The sequence below is a fragment of the Pomacea canaliculata genome, linkage group LG12, assembly GCF_003073045.1.
Source record: "Pomacea canaliculata isolate SZHN2017 linkage group LG12, ASM307304v1, whole genome shotgun sequence".
Classification (NCBI taxonomy): Eukaryota; Metazoa; Mollusca; class Gastropoda; order Architaenioglossa; family Ampullariidae; genus Pomacea; species Pomacea canaliculata.
Window position 1 is genome coordinate 330,470 of NC_037601.1, and position 26,867 is coordinate 357,336.

The 26,867-nt window shown below is 45.2% G+C and overlaps 2 protein-coding genes and 1 long non-coding RNA gene across 3 annotated transcripts in view; 2 read left to right on the forward strand and 1 right to left on the reverse strand.

The window, feature by feature from the left end:
- Positions 1-26,867, reverse strand: part of LOC112553255 (somatostatin receptor type 3-like) — a 51,214-nt gene that overhangs the window by 6,940 nt on the left and 17,407 nt on the right. The window lies entirely within an intron of this gene.
- LOC112577287 (uncharacterized protein F54H12.2-like) lies at positions 16,146-17,610 on the forward strand. Its single transcript, XM_025260337.1, has 2 exons — positions 16,146-17,239; positions 17,394-17,610. Exons 1-2 carry the CDS (start codon positions 16,146-16,148, stop codon positions 17,608-17,610), a joined length of 1,311 nt encoding a protein of 436 aa, XP_025116122.1.
- On the forward strand, positions 18,768-26,214 carry LOC112553256. Its single transcript, XR_003096998.1, has 3 exons — positions 18,768-20,196; positions 20,280-20,354; positions 25,951-26,214. It is a non-coding gene; the product is annotated as an uncharacterized LOC112553256 (long non-coding RNA).

A 26,867-nucleotide genomic window follows, 5' to 3' on the forward strand; every position in this document is an offset into this window, starting at 1 on the left:
ATTGTACAGTACACATGTCACAAGACTACAGTACACATTACATTGCAGCTGTCACAGTACACTATACATTACACGTGTCACAAGACTACAGTACACTGTACAGTACACGTGTCACAAGACTACAGTACACTGTACAGTACACGTGTCACAAGACTACAGTACATTGTACAGTACACGTGTCACAAGACTACATACATTGTACAGTACACGTCACAAGACTACATATAGTACACGTGTCACAAGACTACCTGACATAGAAACAAATATTTACCTGCTGTTACTGAAGTCAACTACCACAGTGACCTACCTGACATACAAATATTTACCTGCTACATGTATTATTGAAGTCGACTACCACAGTGACCTACCTGACATACAAACAAATATTTACCTGCTGCATGTATTACTGAAGTCAACTACCACAGTGACCTCCTCACACAATTTATCTCCCTTTTATAGCAGCAAGAGTTGTCGGTCAATAGCAGACTTCATTCATCTTTCTCCTATCTCGGTCTTGTGCTCCACCATCGTGGACACGCCCTGGCTTTCACGCACGCACGCACAGCGAACCACATGGCCACGTGCATGTTGTTATTTACACACGTGGGCAGCACACGCCCATGATCTCACGCACGCACAGACAAGCACGGGCAACCGGGTGTGTGGGTTGGAAACTACCGACATAATTATGAGGAAAGTGTGATTACAGGTAACCTCCCACAGCCTCCAAAACCTTCAGGTGTGTCCTCCGCAACTTTTCATTTGCAACTAGCTGCTAGCGAGGGCATTATGTAATTACACATTAATGACTGCAAACACAAATTACAGACTAACCCTGTGAGAACACATCGGCTATTCACAAATCGTTCTAATAACTCCCACAGGTCTTTCATTTCCTCCCATTGCAAGTGACGGCCGTGCCCTGACAGTTGTCCACATGTTGATGGCTGGCGTGTGTACTTTGTGTCGGTCACACCTCTACACACACGTGTCCGTGTCTGTGTTACTCTTCATTCAACCGTCACTTTGTGATGCACGCATTAGTCGCACCGTCTGACTGGCGGACTGACCATACACCACAGCTCACCGCCATCGCCTGACACAGAGACGATGGACAGACGGGAGTAGCAGGACAAAGATAGAGACGATGGACAGACGAGAGTAGCAGGACAAAAGATAGGACGATGGACAGCGAGAGCAGGACGAGATAGCAGACAAAGCTCTCCAGACTGCGGATAAACGGCAAAGACAGAGAGCCGTTGTTGTCTTCTGTTTGTATTACAATGTCACATGCAGGTGGAGGTTTTATCTCAGGTTAGGAAGAGTTGTGGAGTGTTGTTGCCTGAACAACTATTTCTCTCTCTCTCTCTCTCTTTCTCTCTCTCTCACACACACATTTTTATTCCTTTAGTCTCACTTCAAATGTCGTTAGGCGCCACCTACTTTTCACAGTAATGTTGACATTTTCTACAAAAATATCGACACTTCATTGGTTTGACTGTAATTACATCAGCCTTGATGACAGCCTTGTGATGGTAGGACTCGCATCCCAGCCCACCTCGCGTCGTCGTCACAGTCGATGCGGAAACAAACAGTACATCTGTGATAATAGTCAGGTTGAGGTGAAGGAGAAGTCGCTAATTATCAACGATTTCCTTCAAAGCGAGATGCTAAACACTGTGTTGTTATTTGATAACATTCGGGCTTGAATGGATTTACCACATGCTAGCTCTACTTGCCTCTACCACTGTCACCACTGTCACTACCACCACCATCGCAACTAACACCACTGCACACCTCACCTCACCTCACCTCACCTCACTTCACCTCACTTCACCTCACCTCACCTCACCACACCTCACTTCACCTCACTTCACCTCACCTCACCTCACTTCACCTCACTTCACCTCACCTCACCTCACCACACCTCATGAGGCGGAAGTGCTCATAACTGCTGCACGTGCTAACATGCTGACCACACCACACCACCATGGTGTCTGGATGGTATCTGGATAGTGTTGATGTCTTGATGGTACCTCGATATTATTAATGTCTTGATAGTACCTCGATATTATTAATGTCTTGATAGTACCTCGATATTATTAATGTGATAGTACCTCGATATTATTCTTGAATGTCTGGATGGTACCTCGATATTATAATGTCCTCGTATATATTATTAATGTCTGGATAGTACCTCGATATTATTAATGTCTGGATGGTACCTCGATATTATTAATGTCTGGATGGTACCTCGATATTATTAATGTCTGGATAGTACCTCGATATTATTAATGTCTGGATAGTACCTCGATATTATTAATGTCTGGATGGTACCTCGATATTATTAATCTTGATAGTACCTCGATATTATTAATGTCTGGATAGTACCTCGATATTATTAATGTCTGGATGGTACCTCGATATTATTAATGTCTTGATAGTACCTCGATATTATTAATGTCTTGATGGTATCTTGTTGTAGCAATGTCTTGATAGTGTCTTACTGGTAGCATTGTCTTCTTTTTTCTAATCACCACCAGTGGCCAACCGATGTCTACGCCATTGTCTGGGAAGAAGATGGCCTGTGAAGGTCTCCAGCACCAGCCTGTGGGGAAGAAAACACAAGACATGTGTCCGCAAACGAGCCTGACGACTAGAAACTCGATGGAGAGGATGTCAACAGACAAAGAAAAGTCAGCATCATCAGAGGTAGGAAGACGAGATGTGTAAACTCTCATCTTTCAATATTTTCTCAAATCATTTCAAAATGTCTTTCTGGGATGGAAATGCATCTACTTTAGCAAAGAATTTCCGATGTCTCTAGCGAAGAACGAACTTGAAATTTAAAGAGCGATCAATCCGACCTTCCCAAAGCCATCGTCAGATGCTCCACGGACTCTTGAGGTCGCGTTGGATACTCGTGTGTAAAGCAATTTATTTCCAATGTCTTTTTATTTTAAACACTTTTAAAACATCGCCGCGTGTGTATCTTAGCATCTTACACGAGACTGGATACTTTGCAGTTTATTTAGAGAAAGAATGAGAGGACACACAAGAGACATGGACGCACACAACTGCATCGCGGACTCAGGCAGACACCACTGTGGTCAGACTAACAACACACCCGGTCACCTGTCAGTGACACAACACACACATGACACACACATGACACACACATGACACACACATGACACACACACACGAGATAATACGAGACCTGCCACAACTCACTGACCCTGTAACAGAATATATTTTCCAGATGTACTAATAAAGCAAACATATTTATGTTGATGTAGTATTTAATATTATGCAGTAATATAGTCAAGATGCACAATGGACATGGAATGCAATCTTGCTGTGTGCTTTGTAGGCGCCCATGAAGTGGAGCTTTGTGTAGTAGGTGTTGTATATATAGTAGGTGTTGTATATATAGTAGGTGTTGTATATATATATAGTAGGTGTTGTATATATATATAGTAGGTGTTGCTTGGTTGTCTCACCAAGACCCAATGCATGTATGTGGACAGGTCAACACTTGTCTTGTTCCGCAGTGCCACTTACTTATCAAAGAGGGAGAAATTGCACTTAGAAGGGAGGAGGAGAAAGTTGTAAATATGTACAAATATCTTGGAGCGATTTTGTTCAGAGCGTTTCTCTTACTCTTCAGGATGTTGCCTGTCATGCTGAAAAAAGTCATTGGAATTCGTTAACATACGGGGCTGAGGTATGGAGACTGGGGGGTGGAGTGAAATATTGTGGAAAGTGTTCATTTATTTGCTTTCAAGCGTCCGTTTTCATACACCGGCAGAATGGAGCGATATACTGTAAGTGTTCATGCATTTGTTACTGGCTCCAGGTCCTTCCCATCCCAGCAAAGTCTACATCACACCATATGTTGTTGAATAGACATCTACATATCCAAAGAACATGGGTGTCTGATGTTTTCTTTTATTGGCTACGTGTAGGAAATTCAGGTGGTGCAAGATGTCAGACAGTTTTTATAAGTATCTAAGCATGAGCTTTTTGATAATTGGCATGAAGACTATCACGGCATTGTTATGAACGCTTCAGTTGTACATCGTTTTTCATTTGTTTTATCGGTTATTTAATTCATCCGTTTGTTGCTTTACAGATGTAAACAGTATTCAACACATCGAGATCTGTAATACTTTAATAGGTTTCACAGGGGGACTCGTGTCTCAAGCCTCATCCTGTGTTCGGTTACCAGCCTCAGTGACAAGGCTGATGTCCTGTCATGTCATCTTGTCCACAGGTCGTCATTTAATTTCAAATGTCACCCAAATCAGACAAGTGCGAATGTGAGCTTTAGAGGATGACGATGATCTCATCAGATTAACCAAGAACCAATGAGTGTATTAAAACATAAAAGTTGAAATAAGGTCCGCAAAAGTAGTAAAGTCAACATGGTGTTGGTAAATAACATCAAAATAGTTCAAACAAAATAAGATGAAGCGAGTGTCGAACAACATACCAACACAGAAAAGTGTACACACGGGGGGGGGGGGGTGTACACCTCCGCTTTGGTCTGGAGTAACATTTACAAGAGAGAGAGAGAGAGCTTGCAGTGAATACTCTTCTTCCTGAAATACACTTTGTACAGTGACAGACACTTTAGTATTCACATCCACGATAACTTCAAGTGCCTCGCTCGTATTAACACCGACTTTGATGCTTTTGTTTGTTTGTTTTTTTGTTTGTTTGTTTGTTTGTTTGTTTGTTTGTTTGTTTGTTTGTTTGTTTGCTTGCTTGCTTATTTATTTTCCTTAATAATTCGTTACTTTTGAATTTCGTTGACAAGTATGAGCGCCACCAAGGTGAGTGTCAGTGTCCAGTGTCAGTATATAGACCGTGTACAGTCAGTATGGAGTGTACTATATAGCGTGTCAGTATAAAATTAGTATAGAGTGTACTGTATACCATGTCACCATAGAAAGACAGTGTCAGTATAAAGTGTACTACATACCATGTCAGTCTAGAGCAGGGGAGGGCAATTAATGTTCCCAAGGGGCCGCATGAGACATTGGGATGGTTTTAGAGGGCCGGACTGATACAGTTAACTCAGTTTTACCCAATACTGTATGTATAGTATATATAATGGCGGGCGGGCCGGTCAGACACAGGAGGCGGGCCGGCCTTTGCCCAGGTCTGGTTTAGAGTAAAGGTGTCAGTATAGAGTGTACTGTATACCATGTCAGCATAGAATGACAGTGTCAGTATAGAATGTGCTATATGCCATGTCAATATAGAACGTACATTCATTATAGAGTCTTATATACCTTTATAGTATCTAGTGTACAGTGTCAGAATAGAGTGGACAGTATTGTCAGGGACGCCCTCAATTCACAATTTCACACTACTCGCGCTCACTGTCTACACACGTCCCCCCACACGTGTTCTTTCCTTCATAAATCACAGAGATTATTATCACAACGAATATTTTTATATAACTCAACATTAAACACACACACGTCACTGCGTTACTGCGAACTACGTGTATATATATATCAAGTAGGAATGTCTTTCACGCCGCGGCCTGTAAATCAAAGTTGACGATTGTTTTCGAATAGTTCGCTAAAGTCTTAGTTACTCACACCGCACTGCCTGAAGTTATCGTCTGAGAAACCAGAGATAAAACGTCCTGGACTGGTAACATCCTCCATTTCCCTGGTCCACAAATTAAAAGTGCCGTCTCGGCAACACCTGGCTGATGTCCACGAACAAAACTCTGAGGTGAACCACTCACACCTTCCGGTTCTTAAAGAGGTAAGTGCTGTCTTGGCAGACACCTAGTCCACGATCACCAATGCATTCTGTGGGATGGACACACAACATGCAAAGCCAACACTCCACACACTCCGTCCGCCTCTCGTCACTGCTCCCAGCCGTCTGCTGTCTTCCAAATAATTTTCTCCCTACGTAGAATCTAAACTTGCGTCACAATATGACGTCGGGTTCTGACGCGAAACCACGACGCAACTAAAGACACTCACACACGGGTAAAGGGCGATAATCCCTGCCTGCCTCTTCCTAACAAGTATACCACGTGAGTAAAGACTTACAATGTAGTTTCAGTATAGACTATAGAGTGTCCTGTATACAGTGCACAGTGTACAGTGTGTATAATGTACGGTGTACAGTGTCTGTACGGACTACTATAGAGTGTATAGTGTCAGTGTATACTATACGGTGTACAATTGTTAGTATATAGTGTACAGTGTCTGTACGGACTACTATAGAGTGTATAGTGTCAGTGTATACTATACGGTGTACAATTGTTAGTATATAGTGTACAGTGTCTGTACAGACTACTATAGAGTGTATAGTGCCAGTGTATACTATACGGTGTACAGTTGTTAGTATATAGTGTACAGTGTCTGTACAGACTACTATAGAGTGTATAGTGTCAGTGTATACTATACTGTGTACAGTGTGTATAATGTACGGTGTACAGTGTCTGTACGGACTACTATAGAGTGTATAGTGTCAGTGTATACTATACTGTGTACAGTTGTTAGTATATAGTGTACAGTGTCTGTACGGACTACTATAGAGTGTATAGTGTCAGTGTTTACTATACGGTGTACAGTTGTTAGTATATAGTGTACAGTGTCTGTACGGACTACTATAGAGTGAATAGTGTCAGTGTATACTATACGGTGTACAGTGTGTATAATGTACGATGTACAGTGTCTGTATAGACTACTATAGAGTGTATAGTGTCAGTGTATACTACACGGTGTACAGTGTGTACAATGCACGATGTACAGTGTCTGTAAGGACTACTATATAGTGTATAGTGTCAGTGTATACTATACGATGTGTAGTGTCAGTATCGAGTATACAATGTCAGTGTATACTATACGGTGTACAGTGTGTGTAATGCACGATGTACAGTGTCTGTAAGGACTACTATATAGTGTATAGTGTCAGTGTATACTATACGATGTGTAGTGTCAGTATCGAGTATACAATGTCAGTGTATACTACACGGTGTACAGTGTGTATAATGTACGATGTACAGTGTCTGTACGGACTACTATAGAGTGTATAGTGTCAGTATATACTATACGGTGTACAGTGTGTATAATGTACGATGTACAGTGTCTGTACGGACTACTATAGAGTGTATAGTGTCAGTATATACTATACGGTGTACAGTGTGTATAATGTACGATGTACAGTGTCTGTACGGACTACTATAGAGTTTATAGTGTCAGTGTATACTATACGATGTGTAGTGTCAGTATCGAGTATACAATGTCAGTGTATACTATACGGTGTACAGTGTGTATAATGTACGATGTAAGTGTCTGTAAGGACTACTATAGAGTGTATAGTGTCAGTGTATAGTGTACAGTGTCAGTATCGAGTGTACAGTTGTCAGTATATAGTGTACAGTGTCTGTATAGACTACTATAGTGTGTATAGTGTCAGAGTATACTATACGGTGTACAGTGTGTATAATGTACGATGTACAGTGTCTGTACGGACTACTAGATAGTGTATAGTGTCAGTGTATAATGTACGGTATACAGTGTCAGTGTCGAGTGTACAGTGTCAGTTTATAATGTACGGTATACAGTGTCAGTGTCAAGTGCACAGTGTCAGTGTACAGTGTCAGTGTACAGTGTCAGTGTATAATGTCAGTGTATAGTGTACAGTGTCAGTGTACAGTGTCAGTGTATAATGTCAGTGTATAGTGTATAGTGTCAGTTTATAATGTACGGTATACAGTGTCAGTGTCAAGCGCACAGTGTCAGTGTACAGTGTCAGTGTATAATGTCAGTGTATAGTGTACAGTGTCAGTGTCGAGTGTACAGTGTCAGTGGATAATGTACGGTATACAGTGTCAGTGTCAAGTGTACAGTGTCAGTGTCGAGTGTACAGTGTCAGTGTCGAATGTACGGTATACAGTGTCAGTGTCAAGTGTACAGTGTCAGTATCGAGTGTACAGTGTCCGTGTATAATGTACGGTATACAGTGTCAGTGTCGAGTGTACAGTGTCAGTATGGAGTCACAGTGTCAGTGTATAATGTACGGTATACAGTGTCAGTGTCGAGTGTACAGTGTCAGTATGGAGTCACAGTGTTAGTGTATAATGTACTGTATACAGTGTCAGTGTCGAGTGTACAGTGTCAGTGTATAATATACGGTATACAGTGTCGAGTGTACAGTGTCAGTATGGAGTCACAGTGTTAGTGTATAATGTACTGTATACAGTGTCAGTGTCGAGTGTACAGTGTCAGTATGGAGTCACAGTGTTAGTGTATAATGTACTGTATACAGTGTCAGTGTCGAGTGTACAGTGTCAGTGTATAATATACGGTATACAGTGTCGAGTGTACAGTGTCAGTATGGAGTCACAGTGTTAGTGTATAATGTACTGTATACAGTGTCAGTGTCGAGTGTACAGTGTCAGTGTCGAATGTACAGTGTCAGTGTATAATGTACTGTATACAGTGTCAGTATCGAGTGTACAGTGTCAGTATATAGTATACTGTATACAGTGTCAGTGTCAAGTGTACAGTGTCAATGTCGAGTGTACAGTGTCAGTATGGAGTCACAGTGTTAGTGTATAATGTACTGTATACAGTGTCAGTGTCGAGTGTACAGTGTCAGTGTCGAATGTACAGTGTCAGTGTCGAGTGTACAGTGTCAGTGTATAATGTACTGTATACAGTGTCAGTGTCGAGTGTACAGTGTCAGTATATAGTATACTGTATACAGTGTCAGTGTCAAGTGTACAGTGTCAATGTCGAGTGTACAGTGTCAGTGTATAATGTACGGTATACAGTGTCAGTGTCGAGTGTACAGTGTCAGTGTCAAGTGTACAGTGTCAGTGTCGAGTGTACAGTGTCAGTGTATAATGTACGGTATACAGTGTCAGTGTCGAGTGTACAGTGTCAGTGTATAATGTACTGTATATAGTGTCGAGTGTATAGTGTCAGTGTATAATGTACGGTATACAGTGTCAAGTGTTTAGTGTCAGTGTATAATGTACGGTATACAGTGTCAGTGTCAAGTGTACAGTGTCAGTGTATAATGTACTGTATACAGTGTCAAGTGTTTAGTGTCAGTGTATAACTTACAGTGCGGACCAAACTAACGCGAGAGACGTCGCTAGATGTGCGTTGGTGCCAGCCACCACGTGACTGCCTTGCTCGTTCGTCCTGTCTGTCTGTCACTCACTCTCTCTCTCTCAGACTACTTCCTTGTCCACGAGTGCACGCTGTAGTAGCTGAGTTACTTAAGTTATTGCGGAAAGTCCTGCGTCCCTTCGGAGACCACCCACGATGGTCAGTGTGCTATTCCGGCCTTGCACTTAGTTACTAATGAAGAAATGGTGACAAGAGCCAGCTGCTGACATGACAGCCACAAGCCACAGTGCAAACACGAAGATGTCCATGGCGAGGGCATGTGGGCACCATGAAACCACAGGCACCACCCACTGTCGCCCTCCAGTGGACAACTGGTGGTGGTCAGCCACAGCAAACATAGTGAAGGTCAGGAGAGAGAGAGAACTAAAGGATCAGAAACTAAATCAGAATAAAATAACTGCATTTGCTGCTGACAAAGACGGAGGTGTCTTGTGATGGTTTATGTATCACCGAGGTACCAAAAGGAATAAGAAAAGGTAATGCTGTTTGTTCGATTTGTTCTGATTGATAGATTTTTCTCTTATGACAGGTAAATAAACATGAAAAGTAAACATGGTTTAGAGCAGAGTACTCCAAGCAGCCACAGTGATGGAGACGAAAGGAGAAGTTCCACTAAGTACGATGATTTGGACAAACCGTGGACTTGGGGATAATGATCAACCGCCATCACAACATGACCACAGTTGGTGTTGTTGTGAGTATACTCAGTACCACTGACAAACGCGTGAATGATGTGAGTTTACTGCATCCAGTCGAATATGAGAACTAGGGGAGATAATTAGGAGGACAATATGTTCAATATGAGAACTAGGGGAGACAATAAAGAGTACAAGTATGTTTAATATGAAAAGTAGAGCAGATAACTGAGAGTACAAGCATGGAAACTAAAAGGGGGGATAATCAGACGACACCTACCAGTAGTATAGGCATGTTGTTTTCACCCCCTATTTGGGGAGCCGGAAGGGGAGCCATGACGTCACAGCCGCCGGAAGTCGCATGGGCTCGGCCATCTTGCCGGAAGTCCCTGTGGGTCCGGCCATCTTGATGAGGTCATATCCGTGGCGGCCATCTTGTCGACCATATTGCCGGAAGTGGCATGGAGGCGGCCATCTTGATGAGGTCATATCCGTGGCGGCCATCTTGCCAGAAGTGGCATGGAGGTGGTCATCTTGTCATCCCCCCCCCCCAAACACCTCCCCATACCGAGAGTGACTCGCCCCTGGGTGAGCGGTGGCGGGTCGATAAAGTGTCGCGTGTTTGTTTTATTACCGCACTGATGGATCCGAGGTGGAAGCATCCTTTCACGTGCGTCGTAGCGGGGCCTACCGGCAGCGGAAAAACGTGTTTTGTGGTTCGCTTTTTAAATCATGTGAAAGATATGATGACTCCTCCCCCTGATGAGGTGGTGTGGTGTTACGGCGAATGGCAAGAGGGATATCAACGCTTAGAGGGAGTGACGTTTGTAGAAGGGTTACCTAACGTAAACGATTGGAGAGGTGATAAGCACCGATTGATCATCATCGATGACTTGATGAGCGAAACAGATGATGATGATGATGATGTAGTTTTATAGCGCGCTAGTATCCGCATCACAAAGATGCGCTCAATGCGCGGTGATCCCAGCAGCCACCAAACTGCAGGTCAAATGAAAACTTCAAAAAAGTTTAAACAAGTGAGTCTTAAGATTTTTCTTGAAAGATGCAATACTATCAGACTCCTTGGTCGAGAGGGGAAGCGAGTTCCACAAAAGCGGGGCTACATTGGAGAAGGATCTGAAACCCGCAGTCTTCTTATTAGCATTCCCTGACTGAACACTCGGTCGTTCAAGTCTGAAGTGTGCTGCTGAACGAAGGTTCCGCTGAGGTTGGTAACAGCGAATGAGTTCTTGCAGATAGACAGGCGCAAGGTCGTGAAGACAGCCATAGGTTAAGGTTAACAATTTATGCTCAATTCGCTTCTCCACAGGAAGCCAATGTAGGTCACGAAGTACAGGAGTAATATGGTCAGTTGTTTTCTTTCCTGCAACTATCCTCGCAGCCGTATTCTGCACTCGCTGTAGCCTCGACAACTCGCTCTTTGAAATCCCCCAGAGGCAGCTGTTGGCATAGTCTAAAGTAGAACCGATGAGGGACACAGCAACTGCATTTGCAGTCTTCTTATTAAGACTGGGTCGGAGTCGTCCAAGAGTGCGGATATGGAAATAACATGCCTTGACTACAGAACTGACATGATCAGACATAGTGAGAAGATTGTCGACATAGAGTCCAAGGTTCCGTACGGAGCTGGAGAGGGGGATTCTAGCTTGACCCACTTGGATGGAGTCGAGAGAGACTTTGCTAAGGCTAAGCTTGGAACCACATAGCATCGCCTCTGTCTTCTCATCATTAAGCTTGAGTTTATTCCTCAGCATCCATGACTTGACCTCTAAACAACAATCTTCTACAGCACAAGCTGCCTCACGCACCGACTCACTGTCAGTACTAAATGAAAAATAGAGTTCGGTGTCATCTGCAAACATCTTACGGTTCACATTATGCTTCTCAATGAGAGGACCAAGCTGAGATGTGTAAATAGAAAATAGAACAGGGCCCAAAACAGAGCCCTGCGGGACACCGCACAGCAGTGGAACTGTCACTGAAGAAGCTTGATTGACCATCACCCTTTGTGTGCGATCACTGAGGTAGGAATGGAACCACTGCAAGGCGGAACCACCAATGCCCACCTCCATCTGGAGACGAGTTAGTAGAGTGGTGTGATCAATGACATCGAAGGCCGCACTCAGGTCAAGGAGGACCACAAGAGTCACTTTCCCTGCATCCGCCCTGCACAGAAGATCGTTCATAAGACAGAAGGCTGTCTCACAGCTGTGCTTGGGTCTGTACGCCGACTGAAATTTATCCAAAATGCTGTAGCGGTCCAGGTGGAGTGTCAACTGCTGAGCAACGACCAACGTGTGACTAAGCTATTTACCAAAGGTTCTCATCATCGCAACTTGAGCATCATGTATATCGTGCAAAACCTGTTTGGAAAGAACAAAGAGCAGAGGACCATCAGTTTAAACAGTCATTATCTGGTCGTCTTTAAAAACCCCAGGGACGCTTCTCAGATCACCCACCTCGCCAAACAGATGTACCCTGGAAAACTTAAATATGTGCAGGAGAGTTTTAAGGACGCGACATCGGCGCCTCATGGTTATTTGCTGTTTGGTCTGCGACAGGAAACACCGGATCATCTACGCTTAAGAACAAACATTTTTCCACCGGAGCAACAAGTGGTGTACGTTCAAAAATAAACATGTCGGCACGAATCGAGCGAAATATGTCGATGCTCAAGCTGTTGTGCGGTGCTAAACCAAAGGTCATCAAAGAAGTGCTGAAAGGAGCCTCCCCCGACTTGATCAAGGCCATCAGCGAGTGTTCTCTTAACGTTTTAAAAGGACATGTTCATCTCACTCCGGCTCAGAAAAAGCGACTGTGCAAGTACAAAGAGGACTTGCGGCTCCTGGCACGCAGGAATACTTCTGTGAAACGCCGAAAGCAGATTCTTCAAAAAGCAGGTTTTCTTTCTTTTCTTTTAAAACCCATTTTGGCCGCCTTGGGAGGACTGGTGGGAGCGTTTACCTCTAACGAATAATCATGGAACACACCAAAAAACTGATTTTGATGGATCCCCGAATGATACCACCACCACCACCACCCGTTTTGGATGCCATGGGTCAAAGTTTGACAGACATGGATGCACAGATGCGCGATATTTTGGAGCGAACGGATCTCAGTTTACACGACAAAGCAAATCTCTATCAGCAAACGTTGTGGCGGTTTTTGAGCAGGTTTGGACAGTACAGAAACAGACCCTTAGGGATGGTTGATGTGAGACGGCAAGAACCAATGACACCATCACCACCACCATCACCACTGCCACCACCACCACCACCACCGTCACCACCACTACCACCACCACCGGTTGTGCAAGAAGATCCCGTAGAGGCAGAGGTCTTGGGAAGCGTCCCAAAATCGATGAAGAAAAAGGCCGAGCGACTGTTGCAGCACTTTAAACGAAACCCAGAGCTCACTTGGAACGAGCGGGGTGAAATTTTGTATGAAGGACAGACCGTCAAAAACTCCAACCTCGTAGATTTAGTGAATGATGTTCTCAGAAAACGAAAACGTGCTAGAAGCCCGCGAGGCTGGGAAACTTTTGCCAAAGCTCTGCGTCGAATGAATGTTTCTCAAGACTTGGTCGGCCATCCTGACCGGTGGAAGTTTATTACCGAAAAAGAGGAACCGGTGAGACATGTAGAACATCCGACCTGGGAAACGTTGTAAGCGATGGGTAAACTGGCACAACACTATTACACACCACGGCAACCGGGTGCTTTTGGAGGTGTTGCGGGCTTAGCGCGCGTCACCAAGTTAAAACCAACGGTCGTCAAAGAATGGCTGAGTCATCAAGACACGTACACCTTGCACAAACCCAGTCGTCGCTCTTTTGTACGCCGGCGTATCATCGTAGGTGGAATCGATCACCAATGGCAAGCAGATTTGATCGACGTGCAAAGACTAAAGCAGCACAACGATGGCTATGCCTATCTTTTGACGTGCATCGACGTTTTTAGCAAGTTTGCCTGGGTGGAACCGCTCAAAAACAAGACAGGTCCTACGATGGTGGATGCTTTTCGACGCATTTTTCTAAGGGTCGCAAACCCAGAAAGCTGCAAACGGACAAAGGAACCGAGTTTTTAAATCGAACGTTTCAAAAATTTTTAACAGAAGCTCACGTTGACTTTTTTGTGACTGAAAACGAAGACATCAAAGCTGCCGTTGTGGAGCGCTTTAATCGCAGTTTGAAAGAAAAGCTATGGCGATATTTTACCCGAAAAAACACTCTCAGATACAAGGACGTTTTAACGCCGTTTGTACAGGCCTACAATCGCTCCTATCATCGCAGCATCAAAAGAGCACCTGTAGAAGTCGATGTCGATAACCAGGAAGACGTGTGGCAGACGTTGTACGGTGACCAGCAGCAGCAGCAGCAGCAGCAGCAGCAGCAGCAGCAGCAGCAGCAGCGTCTGACAAAACCGTTGACACCAGGAGACCGCGTACGAATCAGCAAGGCGAGGTCAAATTTTAAAAAAGGTTACCTCCCGGCATGGACAGAGGAACTCTTTACCATCAGTCGCATCTATGATTCCGAACCCACCACCTATGTCTTAAAAGATGACCACGGGGACGAACTGCGCGGAACGTTTTACAGCCAAGAACTACAAAAGGTCGGTGCAAAAGACGCGTATCGAATCGAGGAGATTTTAAAGCAGCGTGTGGGGGCAGGAGGAAGAAAGGAGTATTTAGTCAAATGGTACGGTTACGATGCCTCATTTAATTCTTGGATTCCGCAGTCGTCGCTCACCCGGTACTGATGGAAGGCACAACAACACCACCACCACAACCACCACCACCACCACAACCACCATCACCACCACGACCACCGACTGGCTTGTGGCGCATCATGGGACGTCGAATTCCTCGAAGAGAAATTGTATTTTTTTGCCAAATGATCCTTATTTATGTCGTGGTCGGCGTCTCGCTCTTTAATCTGACACGTGGACACGGAGCGGACAATTTGTGGGTGGCTTTGCTCAGTAGCTGTCTCGGATACGTGCTTCCCAACCCTGCTATCGACCCTCCGCCTCCTGCTGTTTTCAACCACTAAAAACAACATGTTTTATCTCACCCTACCCAGCAACAGCTCGATGGAATATTATCCAGACAACTCTGCTAGTCACTATTTTACTAAACTTCCGCAGACCATCGACTTGGAGCGAGACTTTGAGGTAGGACTATCAGAAATTCAACTTCCCAATTCGTACCTCAAAGTGGCCAAGGGAGATTTTTGGATCGAATTTATTACTCATCTGCCTTCTGAAAATGAAATAAGAGCCAGAGAGAGGTCACCAGATAAGAAACGAGTCGAAATTCCAGGTGGACTGTACGATTCGAGCGAGTATTTTGTGCGGTTTTTCAACACTGTTTGTCAGAAAAGCTTTCATCGTGCTTCGGACCCTTCGAACAAAGAAAAACGCCTGTGGATCGAGTACGAACGTGCCTCCAAGAGCACGCACATCAAGCTGTACGAGGAAAATACGATGATTCGGCTGAGTCCAGCGCTACAGCGAGTGTTGGGATTTTCAACAAACACGTTTTTAGGAAAAGGAGACTATTATTCGACAACGAATGTGGATCTCAACGAAAATTTTAAGAGTGCCTACATCTACTGCGACCTGGTCAGTCCGCGCGCCGTGGGTGACGTCATGGCCCCGCTTCTGCGCATAGTGCCCATGACCGACAAGACGCAAGACGTCGTGCATTATATCTTTGAAAAACCTCACTACATCACACTCAGCCGGTCAAATTTTAATTCGGTGGAAATCCTTTTAACGACAGACACGGGGAAAGAGTTTTCATTTAGCAGCGGAAGTACCATCGTGACGCTTCATTTTCGTCGGAGGACCCACTTCTAGGAGGATGGTACGTTACACACCGTATCATAGCAATCCTAACATCTACGAGGACTACTACTGCTCTCAGGTCGGACATGGCTTGTCTGTGTTTGCCGGTGGGCGTCACATGCGAGGAAGAGGACTCGGGAGTCTGTTGAGCAGCGTCGGAGGCATGATTGTTCCGCTTGTCAAAAGAGGAGGAAAAGCTTTGTTGAAAGAAGGTCTACACACCGGCGTTCAGGTTGCCCAGGACATGATGTCTGGTCAAAATTTTAAGACGGCGATACAAGAACGAGGGAAAGAAGCAGGCAAGCGTCTGTTTAACCAAGCAGTCAGTGCAATATCAGGATCTGGTGCGCCCCCTGGCGAACCTGCCCGAAAACGTATAAAACCGACATTTCACCGACGACGTGTTGAAAAGAAGAAAAAGACGACGACGAGCAGTAGGGCAGACATCTTTGGTTAACATGGCTCTCATCCACCCTAAATCTTGCGAGAGCGTACATTCCGGACTAGACTTGTTTTCCGTCCCTCCTACGCAAACGGCTGTCGAGGAAGGTTCTTTTGTAGAGTATTACCCGCTAAGTGCCATCTCGTCAGGAGCTCCCATCGAATTTTCTATCAACGGCGCCACAGAAGACTACTTGGACCTCAGCAACACCTTTTTGCACGTCAGAGCCAAAGTCACCGAGGCTGATGGGTCAGATTTGGCCGACGGTAAAGACGTCGCTCCCATCAACTACTGGTTGCACAGTCTGTTTTCTCAAGTCGACATTAGTTTAAACGACACTCTCATCACATCTAGCGACAACACGTACCCGTACAGAGCTTACCTGGAGGCGACGCTAAACTTTGGTTCTGATGCCAAGAGAGGACATCTGACGGCTGCCCTTTACTACAGAGATTCAGCCAACCACCTAGATGATACGCAGGGAGACGCAAATGCTGGCCTCAAGATTCGGCGAGACATGAGTGCTAAAAGCAAGGAAATAGACATGATGGGTCGTCTCCACGCAGACATTATGCATCAGGAACGCTACATGCTACCAGGGGTGGACGTCAAGATCAGACTGATCCCGTCTAAAGCTGCTTTTAACTTGATAGCTCACAATGAAGACGGAGGATATCGCAGCACCATCACACACGCTTCTCTGTTTGTCCGCAAGGCCAAACTCAACCCTGCAGTGTCGCTCGCACACGAAAAGGCGTTAGAAAAGGGAACGGCCAAGTACCCCATGAAAAGGGTGGTGCAAAAGACTTTTTCTATTCCAGGAGGACAACTGTCACACGTTCAAGACAACCTGTTTCTCAGTCAATCTCCCACGCGCATCATCATCGGTCTAGTGGATACCGCCGCCTTTAATGGAAAATTGAAGGCGAACCCGTTCAACTTTAAAACACACAACCTGTCCTTTGTTTGTCTGTACATGGATGGACGTCAAGTGCCTGCCAAACAGCTGATGCCCGACTTTGAAAATCAACACCACGTCAGAGCTTATCATGGGTTGATGACGGCTACCGGTCATACAGGACGAGATTCGGGCAATTACATCGAATACAGGTATGTGTGTGTGTGTGTGACTCTGTGTGTGTGTGTGAGTGTGACTCTGTGTGTGTGTGTGTGTGTGTGTGTGTGTGTGTGTGTGTGTGTGTGTGTGTGTGTGTGTGTGTGTGTCTGTGAGTGCGCGCTACACGTTTTGCCTTTTTTGCTTCAGGGACTTTGCGCTGGGCTACACCCTCTACGCGTTTGACTTGTCACCCAGTTTGGTGGACGGAGACCAGTTTGAGCTGGTCAAGAGCGGTGCGCTGCGACTGGAGCTAAAATTTAGCGACCCCTTAGCCAACCCTGTTCATGTGATTGTCTTTGGTGAACTCGACAGCATGATTGGAATTGACCGCAGTCGTCAGGTGCTGACAGATTTTTCAGCATGAACACGCGTGAGATTGCAGCCATCTTAGGCTCGGACATTCATGCTAGACGAGTGTTTAAAGGTGTGTACCCTAGAAACAAATTGCCAACTCACCTCTCTCCTCGCCGTCCAAGTGTCTTCATCATCAACACCGACACAGCCTCTAAAAGGGGAGAACACTGGGTAGCCGTGTGGTTTGACGGACTTGGTAAAGCCGAGTACTTTGACAGTTTTGGTCTTCCTCCACGTCATCGTGACATCAACCACTTTATCGAAACTCACAGCATCCGAAGTCGTTACAACGATCGTCTGTTACAAGACTTGACGAGTTCAGCCTGCGGACTGTATGTGCTATATTTTGTGATGATGAAAAGTCGCGGTGCAAGTCTCCACAGGCTCTTAGCCCCGTTTCACGCCATAAACCTCCGGACCAATGATCGCCTCGTTTACAGAATGGTTCGACACCTACGTCACTCACCAACCCTCTCCAAGCCGCTATAAAAAAACCCGTCTTTTGCACGTCTGTACACCACACATCCACCATGGCTCCTGTTGACCAGAATGCTTCTTCAACGATGTATCCGCTCGGCAAAGACGTCTTTGCTTCTGTGCGTACGTGGAAAGGCATCGTCAAAATTCACGTTCGACACTACACGGCTCCTATCAACGGCAAAGAGGGACGACGTTTGCCCACCCAAAAGGGAGTAGCGATGGATGCGCAGCAATTTCAAAATTTGCTGAGGGTCCACAAAAAACTGACCACCGACTATCGCAGGCAGACAGAAAACCTTGGTGAGACAAAACGACCCAAGAAGCTTCGCGTCGACAACGACGAAGAAGAAAAAGACGACGATGCGCTTTTTCCAGATGACCCAACAGTGTAAAAAAAAAAACTTTTGTGTGTGCTCCAAAAGTCTCGCTCGCCGCAACCTTGTCCGGGAAAAAAAGCCTCGCAACGACGACACAATATGAAAAACTTTTGTGTGTGTGTGTAAACCCGATCGACAAAACAGAGACGTGTAAAAACAGTAAGCTAAGCAGAAAAAAACTTTTTACCGAATGTACAAGCGTACCACAATTTTTTTTTCTTTTTTAGACTGCTTGTTGAATAAAACGATGTCTTAAATGTTACAACAGTTTTTAGTGTGTCTGTGTGTGTGTGTGTGTATGATGGATAAATGTTGGTCTGTGAGAGGAGTGCAGTCAAACCACTAGCGGTCGTTCACCTTTGTAAGATTAATGTAGGCCAATGATGCTGGCAGACTGCTGATGCTACCTAGATGACACGTTAATTACCGCCATTAAGATCAACTGTGATGAGGTGTAAAAATTAATGTTGGCCGATTATGCTGGCAGACCGCTGTCCCCTCTGTCACTCATCTGTCATTCAGCATGTAAACCACGCCTCTTTGACCCTCAGCCAGTCCCGAACAAACTTGGGGGTTTCGACTATAGTATATATACCGACTTTACAGCTTTTCTAGTCCCTGTTGATTTTCCAACGCATAGCAAGGGAAAAAAAAATGTCTAATCCAAGTTTTCTCCAAAGTCTCATCAAAAGGGTCAACGAGGCCATAGCGAAATACTGTAACGGGTGCATCACCAATCACCCATCGCAGCACCAGTACCCGTGCATATCCATGACGTTTGAGGAGGCGGTAGATATTCACTTGGAAACAATTTTAGGGAAGATGAACAGCAAATTTTTGGCTGGGGAAGTCTTTCCCTTTATAAGAGACCAGCTCCTCGAGGCTGAAAAGCAACACGTCGCCCAGTCAACAACCGTTATCGTTTTAAGTGAGGCGGAAGAAGAAGAAAGCGACGATGATGTTTTTTTACTTGATTCGCCGCAACCTTCTACGTCGTCGGCGGTGGTGGCACCACCACAACGAAAGAGGCGGCTAGAGCCAGAAGAGGAGGAGGAAAAAAAGACAAACAAAGTAAAAAGAAAGCTGTTTTTCCCCTCCTCCTCCTCCGAAGAGTTTGATGGTCTCACTCAAGACCAACTAGAAAAGATTTTCGACGAACCCTTCGACTTCTAGCCTCCTCCCTCTGCTACCCCTTTTTTATTTATTTTATTTATTTATTATTTTTTTTTATTATTTTGTTTTTTTTTTTGTTTGTTTGTTTTTTTTTGTTTTTTTTTTTTTGGCAGTCGATTTAGCCTCACCTCCACGTGGTGACTGCTGGACAAAGGCTCACTTTGAATTTTTTTTTTTTTGGGAGTGAGCTTTTGACGAAGAAGGCTAAAATAAAAACAACCTCCAACCCAACACTAGTCCTCACAACTCTCTTGGTGTGAATGGTACCACGCTGGCAGTAGCGGTCGTTCACCTCTTTAAGATTAATGTAGGTCAATGATGCTGACAGACTGCTGATGCTACCCAGATGACACGTTAATTACCGCTGTATGATGTCCCCTCTGGCACTCATCTGTCATTCAGCTTTTTACCACGTCAATCACAAAGCACATAAAGCTGCCTTTGGCGAACCACCAATCAGCTCGCCTTTAGCATCCTATTTAGTCACTTAGACTATCTCGATCCATTCATTCGAGAAGCAAATCACTTTTATTTAACACCTCTCTCACTCAGCAACCATGGAAAACGTAAGTTGACACCTAAGTGGGTTTTTTTCTAAATATTTTAAAAATGAGTATGCATGATGGATTTTTTGTTTGTTTGTTTTCAGATTTGCCGTATATGCGGTTTGAAATTTACGGCGGTCAGGAACCTGAATCGTCATGTCAAAGCGATACACGAAAAGGTAAAAGGTTTTCCTTGTTCTTTGTGTTCTCGAACCTTTTCACGCAAAGAACATCTTGGCCGCCATGTGCAAAAGGTTCACCACCTTCAGCCTTCGGCTACTTTGACGTCTCCTCCGCCTAAAAAGCAAAAACCCCAGGCGCAGGGTCGGTTAGAAAAAGATGATTTGACGGCTCCTCCGCCTCCACCACCTAAAAAGCAAAAAACCCAGGCGCAGGGTCGGTTAGAAGAAGATGAGCTTTTATCACAGTTACCCCCTGATGTTGAACAGTGTATCGCAAAAACTGGAGCGCAGTCAAAACACATAAACGGTACGGGAAACATCAGTCGGTGTTTACGTTTTTTTGGGCTCCCAATGCCACTCCCCTATGGAGACAACGTCTCGTGGATCTTTTTCATTCTAAAAAAAAGCGTTTTAAAATTAATTTTTCCCACTCCTTTTTGTTAAAAAATAAAACTTCAAATGAGTTATCGTTTTTTCACGCCTCTGCCAACAACCACAGAGCACTAAAAAGCCCCCGTCTGATTTCTAACAAACAAGATTTTTTGGACTTTGTAAATCAAGTTCAAGACCACGACGCGTTGGAGCACGCCCAAAACGAACGTCCCGACAGTAAGGTTGCGGTGGAGGCCATCATGTCCACCTCCTTTTATGTCAATCCCATCGCCGACTTTCCTATCGGTTGTTGTACAGATGATGCTTTACCCGAATACATACAAAATAACAAAAGCCTGCATACACTTCAAACAGACCAAAACAACAGACAGGCGTACCGTGACAATCTTTAATTTTTTAGAGCCCTCGCATTACACCGTGGCGCCAACGTACACACGTTACAGATCCCTGCGCGAGAACTGTTCAACCAATGGTCCTCGTCTGCTTCTTTTTCTGACTTTCCAGGAGTGACCCTGCTAGATCTGCCGAGTTTAGAAGATAAATTTAAAGTAAATATCGACGTCTTTCAGTTTGATGAAAACGTTCCGGATTTTGAGTCGCCGGTTTGTTTCGTCAGCGACGGCGACTCTCAAAACTTGATCGATCGCATGGTCGATCATCTAGAAAAAATTTCGGACCGGTCTTATCTTTTATTATGCGAGCGATTTAGTGACGTGCTTACAGAGCTAGATGCTGTCGAACAACAACAAAACAACTCCTGACAGTATTCAAATTCCCACCGCCGCCCTCAAAGCCCGATTCGACGACTACTTGCGTCAGCTACCGGTGATAGGGTTCAACTCGGGGAAATATGACATCAACGTCATCAAACCCTACCTCGTTCACCGGTTTGTCCTTTGCGAAAAAGAAGCAGACGATGACGATGCTGACGAGACAAAAAACCCTTTTAAGTTTGTGGTGAAGCGTCACAATGCATTTTTGTGCATTTGCACCCAAAAGCTGAAATTTGTAGACGTCGTCAATTTTCTCGCGCCGGGATTTAGTTACGCAAAGTACTTGGCTGCCTACAACGTCACAGAGCAAAAAGGTTTCTTCCCCTACGAATACGTCACCTCTCTCGACACACTACAAGAACAGCAACTCCCTCCCCACGCCGCGTTTTATTCGACCCTCAAACAGAGCAACATCACAGACGAGCAGTACGCCTACTGTCAACAGGTCTGGGAGACTCGCAACATGACGTCTGCCAGATTTTCTGATGTGGTACAACAACCTCGACGTTGTGCCTTTTCTGCAAGCGCTCGACAAGCAGATCACGTTCTACGCTACTCTCGGTGTAGACATGGCGAAAGACGCCATCTCGGCTCCCGGCATCACACTGCGCTATCTCTTCAAAACTCTGCCTTCCGACGTCTACTTTTCTCTTTTTGATGACAAAACGAAAGACATCCGCTCGCTGCTTCGCGACAACATCACAGGCGGTCCCTCCATCATTTTTCACCGCCATCACGAGAAATCTCAGACATTTATTCGCAACAACCTCAGCAAACCCGTACAAAGCATTGAGGGCTTCGATGCCAACGCCTTGTATCTCTGGGCTTTATGCCAAAACATGCCAACGGAACACCCGATCATCCGTAAAAAAGAGAATAATTTCAAGGGAGAAAAAAGAGACGTGTACGGTCAAAAGAGTCGCGAGTGGTTAGAGTGGGTCATGTTTTGTAAAAACATTCACATTCGTCATAAATTCAATTCCAAAGAAAAACAGTTAGGGAAAAGGCGAATTCGCGTCGATGGGTGGCATTCGGAAAAGCAGACCGTCTATCAGTTTCACGGCTGTCTTTTTCACGGACACGAAAACTGCTCCCTCACGCGCGGTCGTGCCATCAACCCGTTTAACAAAAAGCCACTCGTCGAGTTGCGGGAAAAAACGCGCGAGATCACCGCGTACTTACAAAACGTCGTCGGTGTTGCTGTGCAGGAAATGTGGGAGTGCGATTGGGAAAGACAAAAAAAGACCAACCCCCAAATCTCCACCGTTATACGCTGTAAAAAGCTACCCTCCTACAGTTCCAAACGATATCCCACCGAAAACGACATTTTAGCCGCCGTAAAAGACGAAACGCTGTTTGGCCTGGTGCAGTGCGACCTTCACGTCCCCGAGGCGTTGCGCGAGCGGTTTAGCGAGATGACGCCCATCTTCAAAAACATTCACGTCACGCGCTCCGACATTGGTCCTTTCATGCGAGCGTACGCGGAAAAATATAAACTGTTGACCGGTTCCACAAAAACGCTCATCGGCAGCTATGTCGGCAACAAAGTTTTACTAGCGACCCCTTTGTTGAAATGGTATCTTGACAATGGTCTCAAAGTCACTGCCGTGTACCTGGTGATAGAATACCAACCCAAACCTTGCTTTAAGGCCTTTGGCGACATGGTCACCAGCGCGCGACGCCAAGGAGACAGTGATCCGTCCAAAAACATTCTGAGCGAAACGTTCAAACTGTTAGGCAACAGTGCTTACGGCAAGACGCTGACCAACATCGCCAGGCACTGCGACATTTACTACGTCGGTGACTCTGACTGCGAAAAACTGATAAACGACAGTCGCTTTCAAAAACTGACGGAAGACTTGTACGAGGTAGAGATGGCCAAAAAGAACATCAACTGGGGTCTCCCCTTGCAAATTGGCTATTTCGTCTACCAGTACGCCAAGCTGAGAATGTTTCAGTTTTACTACGACTGCGTGGACAAGTACGTAGACCGCAGCAACTTTCAGCTGTGCGAGATGGACACGGACTCGCTCTACATGGCTTTGGCTGCACCTCGCTTCGAAGATGCCGTCCGTCCCAAATTGCAACAACGGTTTTTTCAAGAATACACGCAATGGTTCCCGGGACAAGCATGCGACCAACATCACCAAGACTTTGTGCACAGCAAAACGAACCACAAACCCTGGGACCCCTCTGCCTGTCCTGCCTGTCTCCAACGACAAACGCACGCCGAGCTTGTTTAAAACCGAGTACACAGGCGATGGCATCGTGGCTCTCTGCAGCAAAACTTACATTTGTTTCGGTGACACGCAAAAACTCAGCACCAAGGGGCTAAACAAACACCAAAATCAACTTGACCACAGCCATTTCAAACAGGTTTTACAGACACAGCAAGCCAGCGGTGGATGCAACACCGGTTTTAAAACTGATGGTAAATCTATGATTACCTACCAACAACACCGAAACTCATTGTCCTATCTGTACATCAAGCGAAAGGTCCTTGACGATGGGGTGACTACCGTACCATTAGATATTTGAGACTGCTGCTCCCGTTTAGACTGCGATATCTTCAAAGCTGTGATAAAAGTTTTTCTTGTTCTTTGTGCGTCAAACACATTTTTTGCCAGTCAAACAAAAGCCCTGCCTCCTCGTGGCGACTGGTGGACAAAGTTTATTAAAGTTTATACTTTTCTAAGCTTTGACGAAACGGGCTCTTTCAATACATTTTCCACAAATACAAAAACAAGGGTGGGGTTCTCAGCAACAATCACTCGGGTATGACAAGATGAGGGGGTATGACAAAATGGCCGCCACGGATATGGCCTCATCAAGATGGCTACCTCCATGCCACTTCCGGCAAGATGGCTGATAAGATGGTCGCCTCGGATATGACCTCATCAAGATGGCCGCACCCACAGGGACTTCCGGCAAGATGGCCGACAAGATAGCAGCCGCGGATATGACCTCATCAAAATGGACGCCTACATGCCACTTCCGGCAAGATGGTCGACAAGATGGCCGCCCCCATGCGACTTCCGGCGGCTGTGACGTCATGGCTCCCCAAAACGGCTCCCCAAATGGGGCATGAAAACAACATGCCTATACTACTCCTACCCTGCCTTCACTCACCACTCACCAAGATCGCCATCCTGACAGTGCCAAGTCACCGCGAGGTGGCGGCCCTCCCTTTCCAAAAACAACAACTAGGGGGCAATAATTAACAGTGCCAGTATGTTGACTACGAGAACTTGGAGAGACATTATACTGAGTCCTATTCACGATAATGCTAATTACTGTTTAATTTCTCGGTGATGAAAGTGTGTGTAGCACTCTCGTTATTTGCATCTTGTGTGCCATGGACGCTTTGCTGGATTATTTGCAGTAATTGGTAGAATATTGGCCATGGTCTTGTAACATTCATACACAAGGTAACGGCCAACTCAAATTGTTGCTTTTGCTGTCCAGTCTGTTCTACAGATTCTGTAGCCTCTTGTTATGTTGTAATGGTGGTGACATGGTGGTGACAAGGCGTGTAGAATTATTTGCTGGTGGTTAGTGTTCGCAAGCAATTAGCTGAAGTATATAGATAGGTGGGAAATGCTAAATCATGTGTCCAGGTACAAGTCGCCAGTCTCAAGCAAGCAATCTGTCACTACAGATATTTCTACATGGTGCTACCTGCTACCTGGTGTCACGATGATCAGTAGTGCGCTGTTCATGCTCTCATCCACACTCTGTGTCTACAGACTATGTTTCTACATGGTTAATACACACGACCAACTTTTTAATATATTGGCATTTTGGAGGCATGCACCTGTACAGGTGGGAAGCTTTGATGTTATTTCTTGCTGCCAAAGCGTCAAACTGAAGTAACTACACGTGTGCCACCTGACAACTGACATGTACAGTGACACGATACACTGTCGACAGTTGTGTCAGGCCTCAGCCATGTCATTGGCTTCAGACAACATGAACAGCTTACGGCACATTATATTAATTATGACCACGACAGCTTATAGTACAGTAATATAAATTAAGTACCAAATAAATAATTCCTTTCTTCGTGAAGTCAGTCCTACGTTCGTTGTCACGGGCTTCAACTTAAACCAAACAATCCGAATTAAGAATTACTGATTACTAATTTACTAATTTAGTTTTAAGTCGTTTTTCAAAAATAAATACTCGCCTGATTTATATAATCATTAAAATAAATGGATTATTAGTCTGTCATAACAGGAACAGATTGATGTGAGTGCAAAATGTCCCGAGCTTTGACCGATGACCTGTGACCTGAAGGCGGGCTCAGAATAAAAGTCTAGCGATGTGTTTGTGTGTGTGCCAAGTGGGCACTGACGGACACTCAGGCCGACATGTCAGTACCACGTGACACCTGCCTCCACCCTACTGACTTTGTTTGTTGTTTACAGTTGTGTGTAAAGACCGCCTCGCCGCCATAGCTGGCCTCCCACTGGACGACAGACACGACAAGAGACGAGGCTGATAATCACGGATATCCCACTGGCTCAGGATACTTGATGCAGGATACTCAGGAGGTCAGGTTAGTAATCAAGACAATCACGCTGGCTCAAACATGGGTAAGTAAGACTAAATAAATCATTCCACCTCACAATCCTCACCCACCCACCCGACATCTCTCGCTCACACACACACAAAAGGAACGCGCGCGTGTACTGAGAGACAGAGAGAAGAAAGACAGACAGACAGACAGACAGAGAGACAGACAGACATCTAAGTATGAATTAAGTACACCACAATCTCAGGCCGGAGCCGCTTACACGCCGGTAGAACATACTGTAGTGTAGTGGTGTGTGGTGTGTAGTGGTGTGTAGTGTGTAGTGGTGTGTAGTGTAGTGGTGTGTAGTGTAGTGGTGTGTAGTGTAGAGGTGTGTAGTGTAGTGGTGTGTTTTGTAGTGTAGTGTAGTGTAGTGTAGAGGTGTGTAGTGTAGTGGTGTGTAGTGTAGTGTAGTGTAGTGTGTTAGTGTAGTGGTGGTGTGGTGTGTAGTGGTGTGTAGTGTGTAGTGTAGTGTGGGTGTGGTGTGTGTAGTGTAGTGGTGTGTGGTGTGTAGTGTAGTGGTGTGTGGTGTGTAGTTGTAGTGGTGTGTAGTTGTAGAGGTGTAGTAGTGTAGTGGTATGTGTTTGTTAGTGTAGTGTAGTGTAGAGGTGTAGTTAGTGTGTAGTGTGTGAGTGTAGTGTAGTGGGTAGTGTTAGTGGTGGTGTGTGGTGTAGTGTGTGTAGTGGTGTGTAGGTGTGTAGTGTAGTGGTGTGTGTGTGTAGTGTAGTGTAGTGTGTGGTGTGTAGTGTAGTGTAGTGTAGTGTAGTGTAG

Bases quoted from the DNA above. Each gene is read 5' to 3' on its own strand.
- LOC112577287 (XM_025260337.1), top strand. From the start codon at position 16,146: ATGGCTCTCATCCACCCTAAATCTTGCGAGAGCGTACATTCCGGACTA. The intron at 17,240-17,393 runs GTATGTGTGTGT...TTTTTGCTTCAG, and splicing joins GGCAATTACATCGAATACAG to GGACTTTGCGCTGGGCTACA.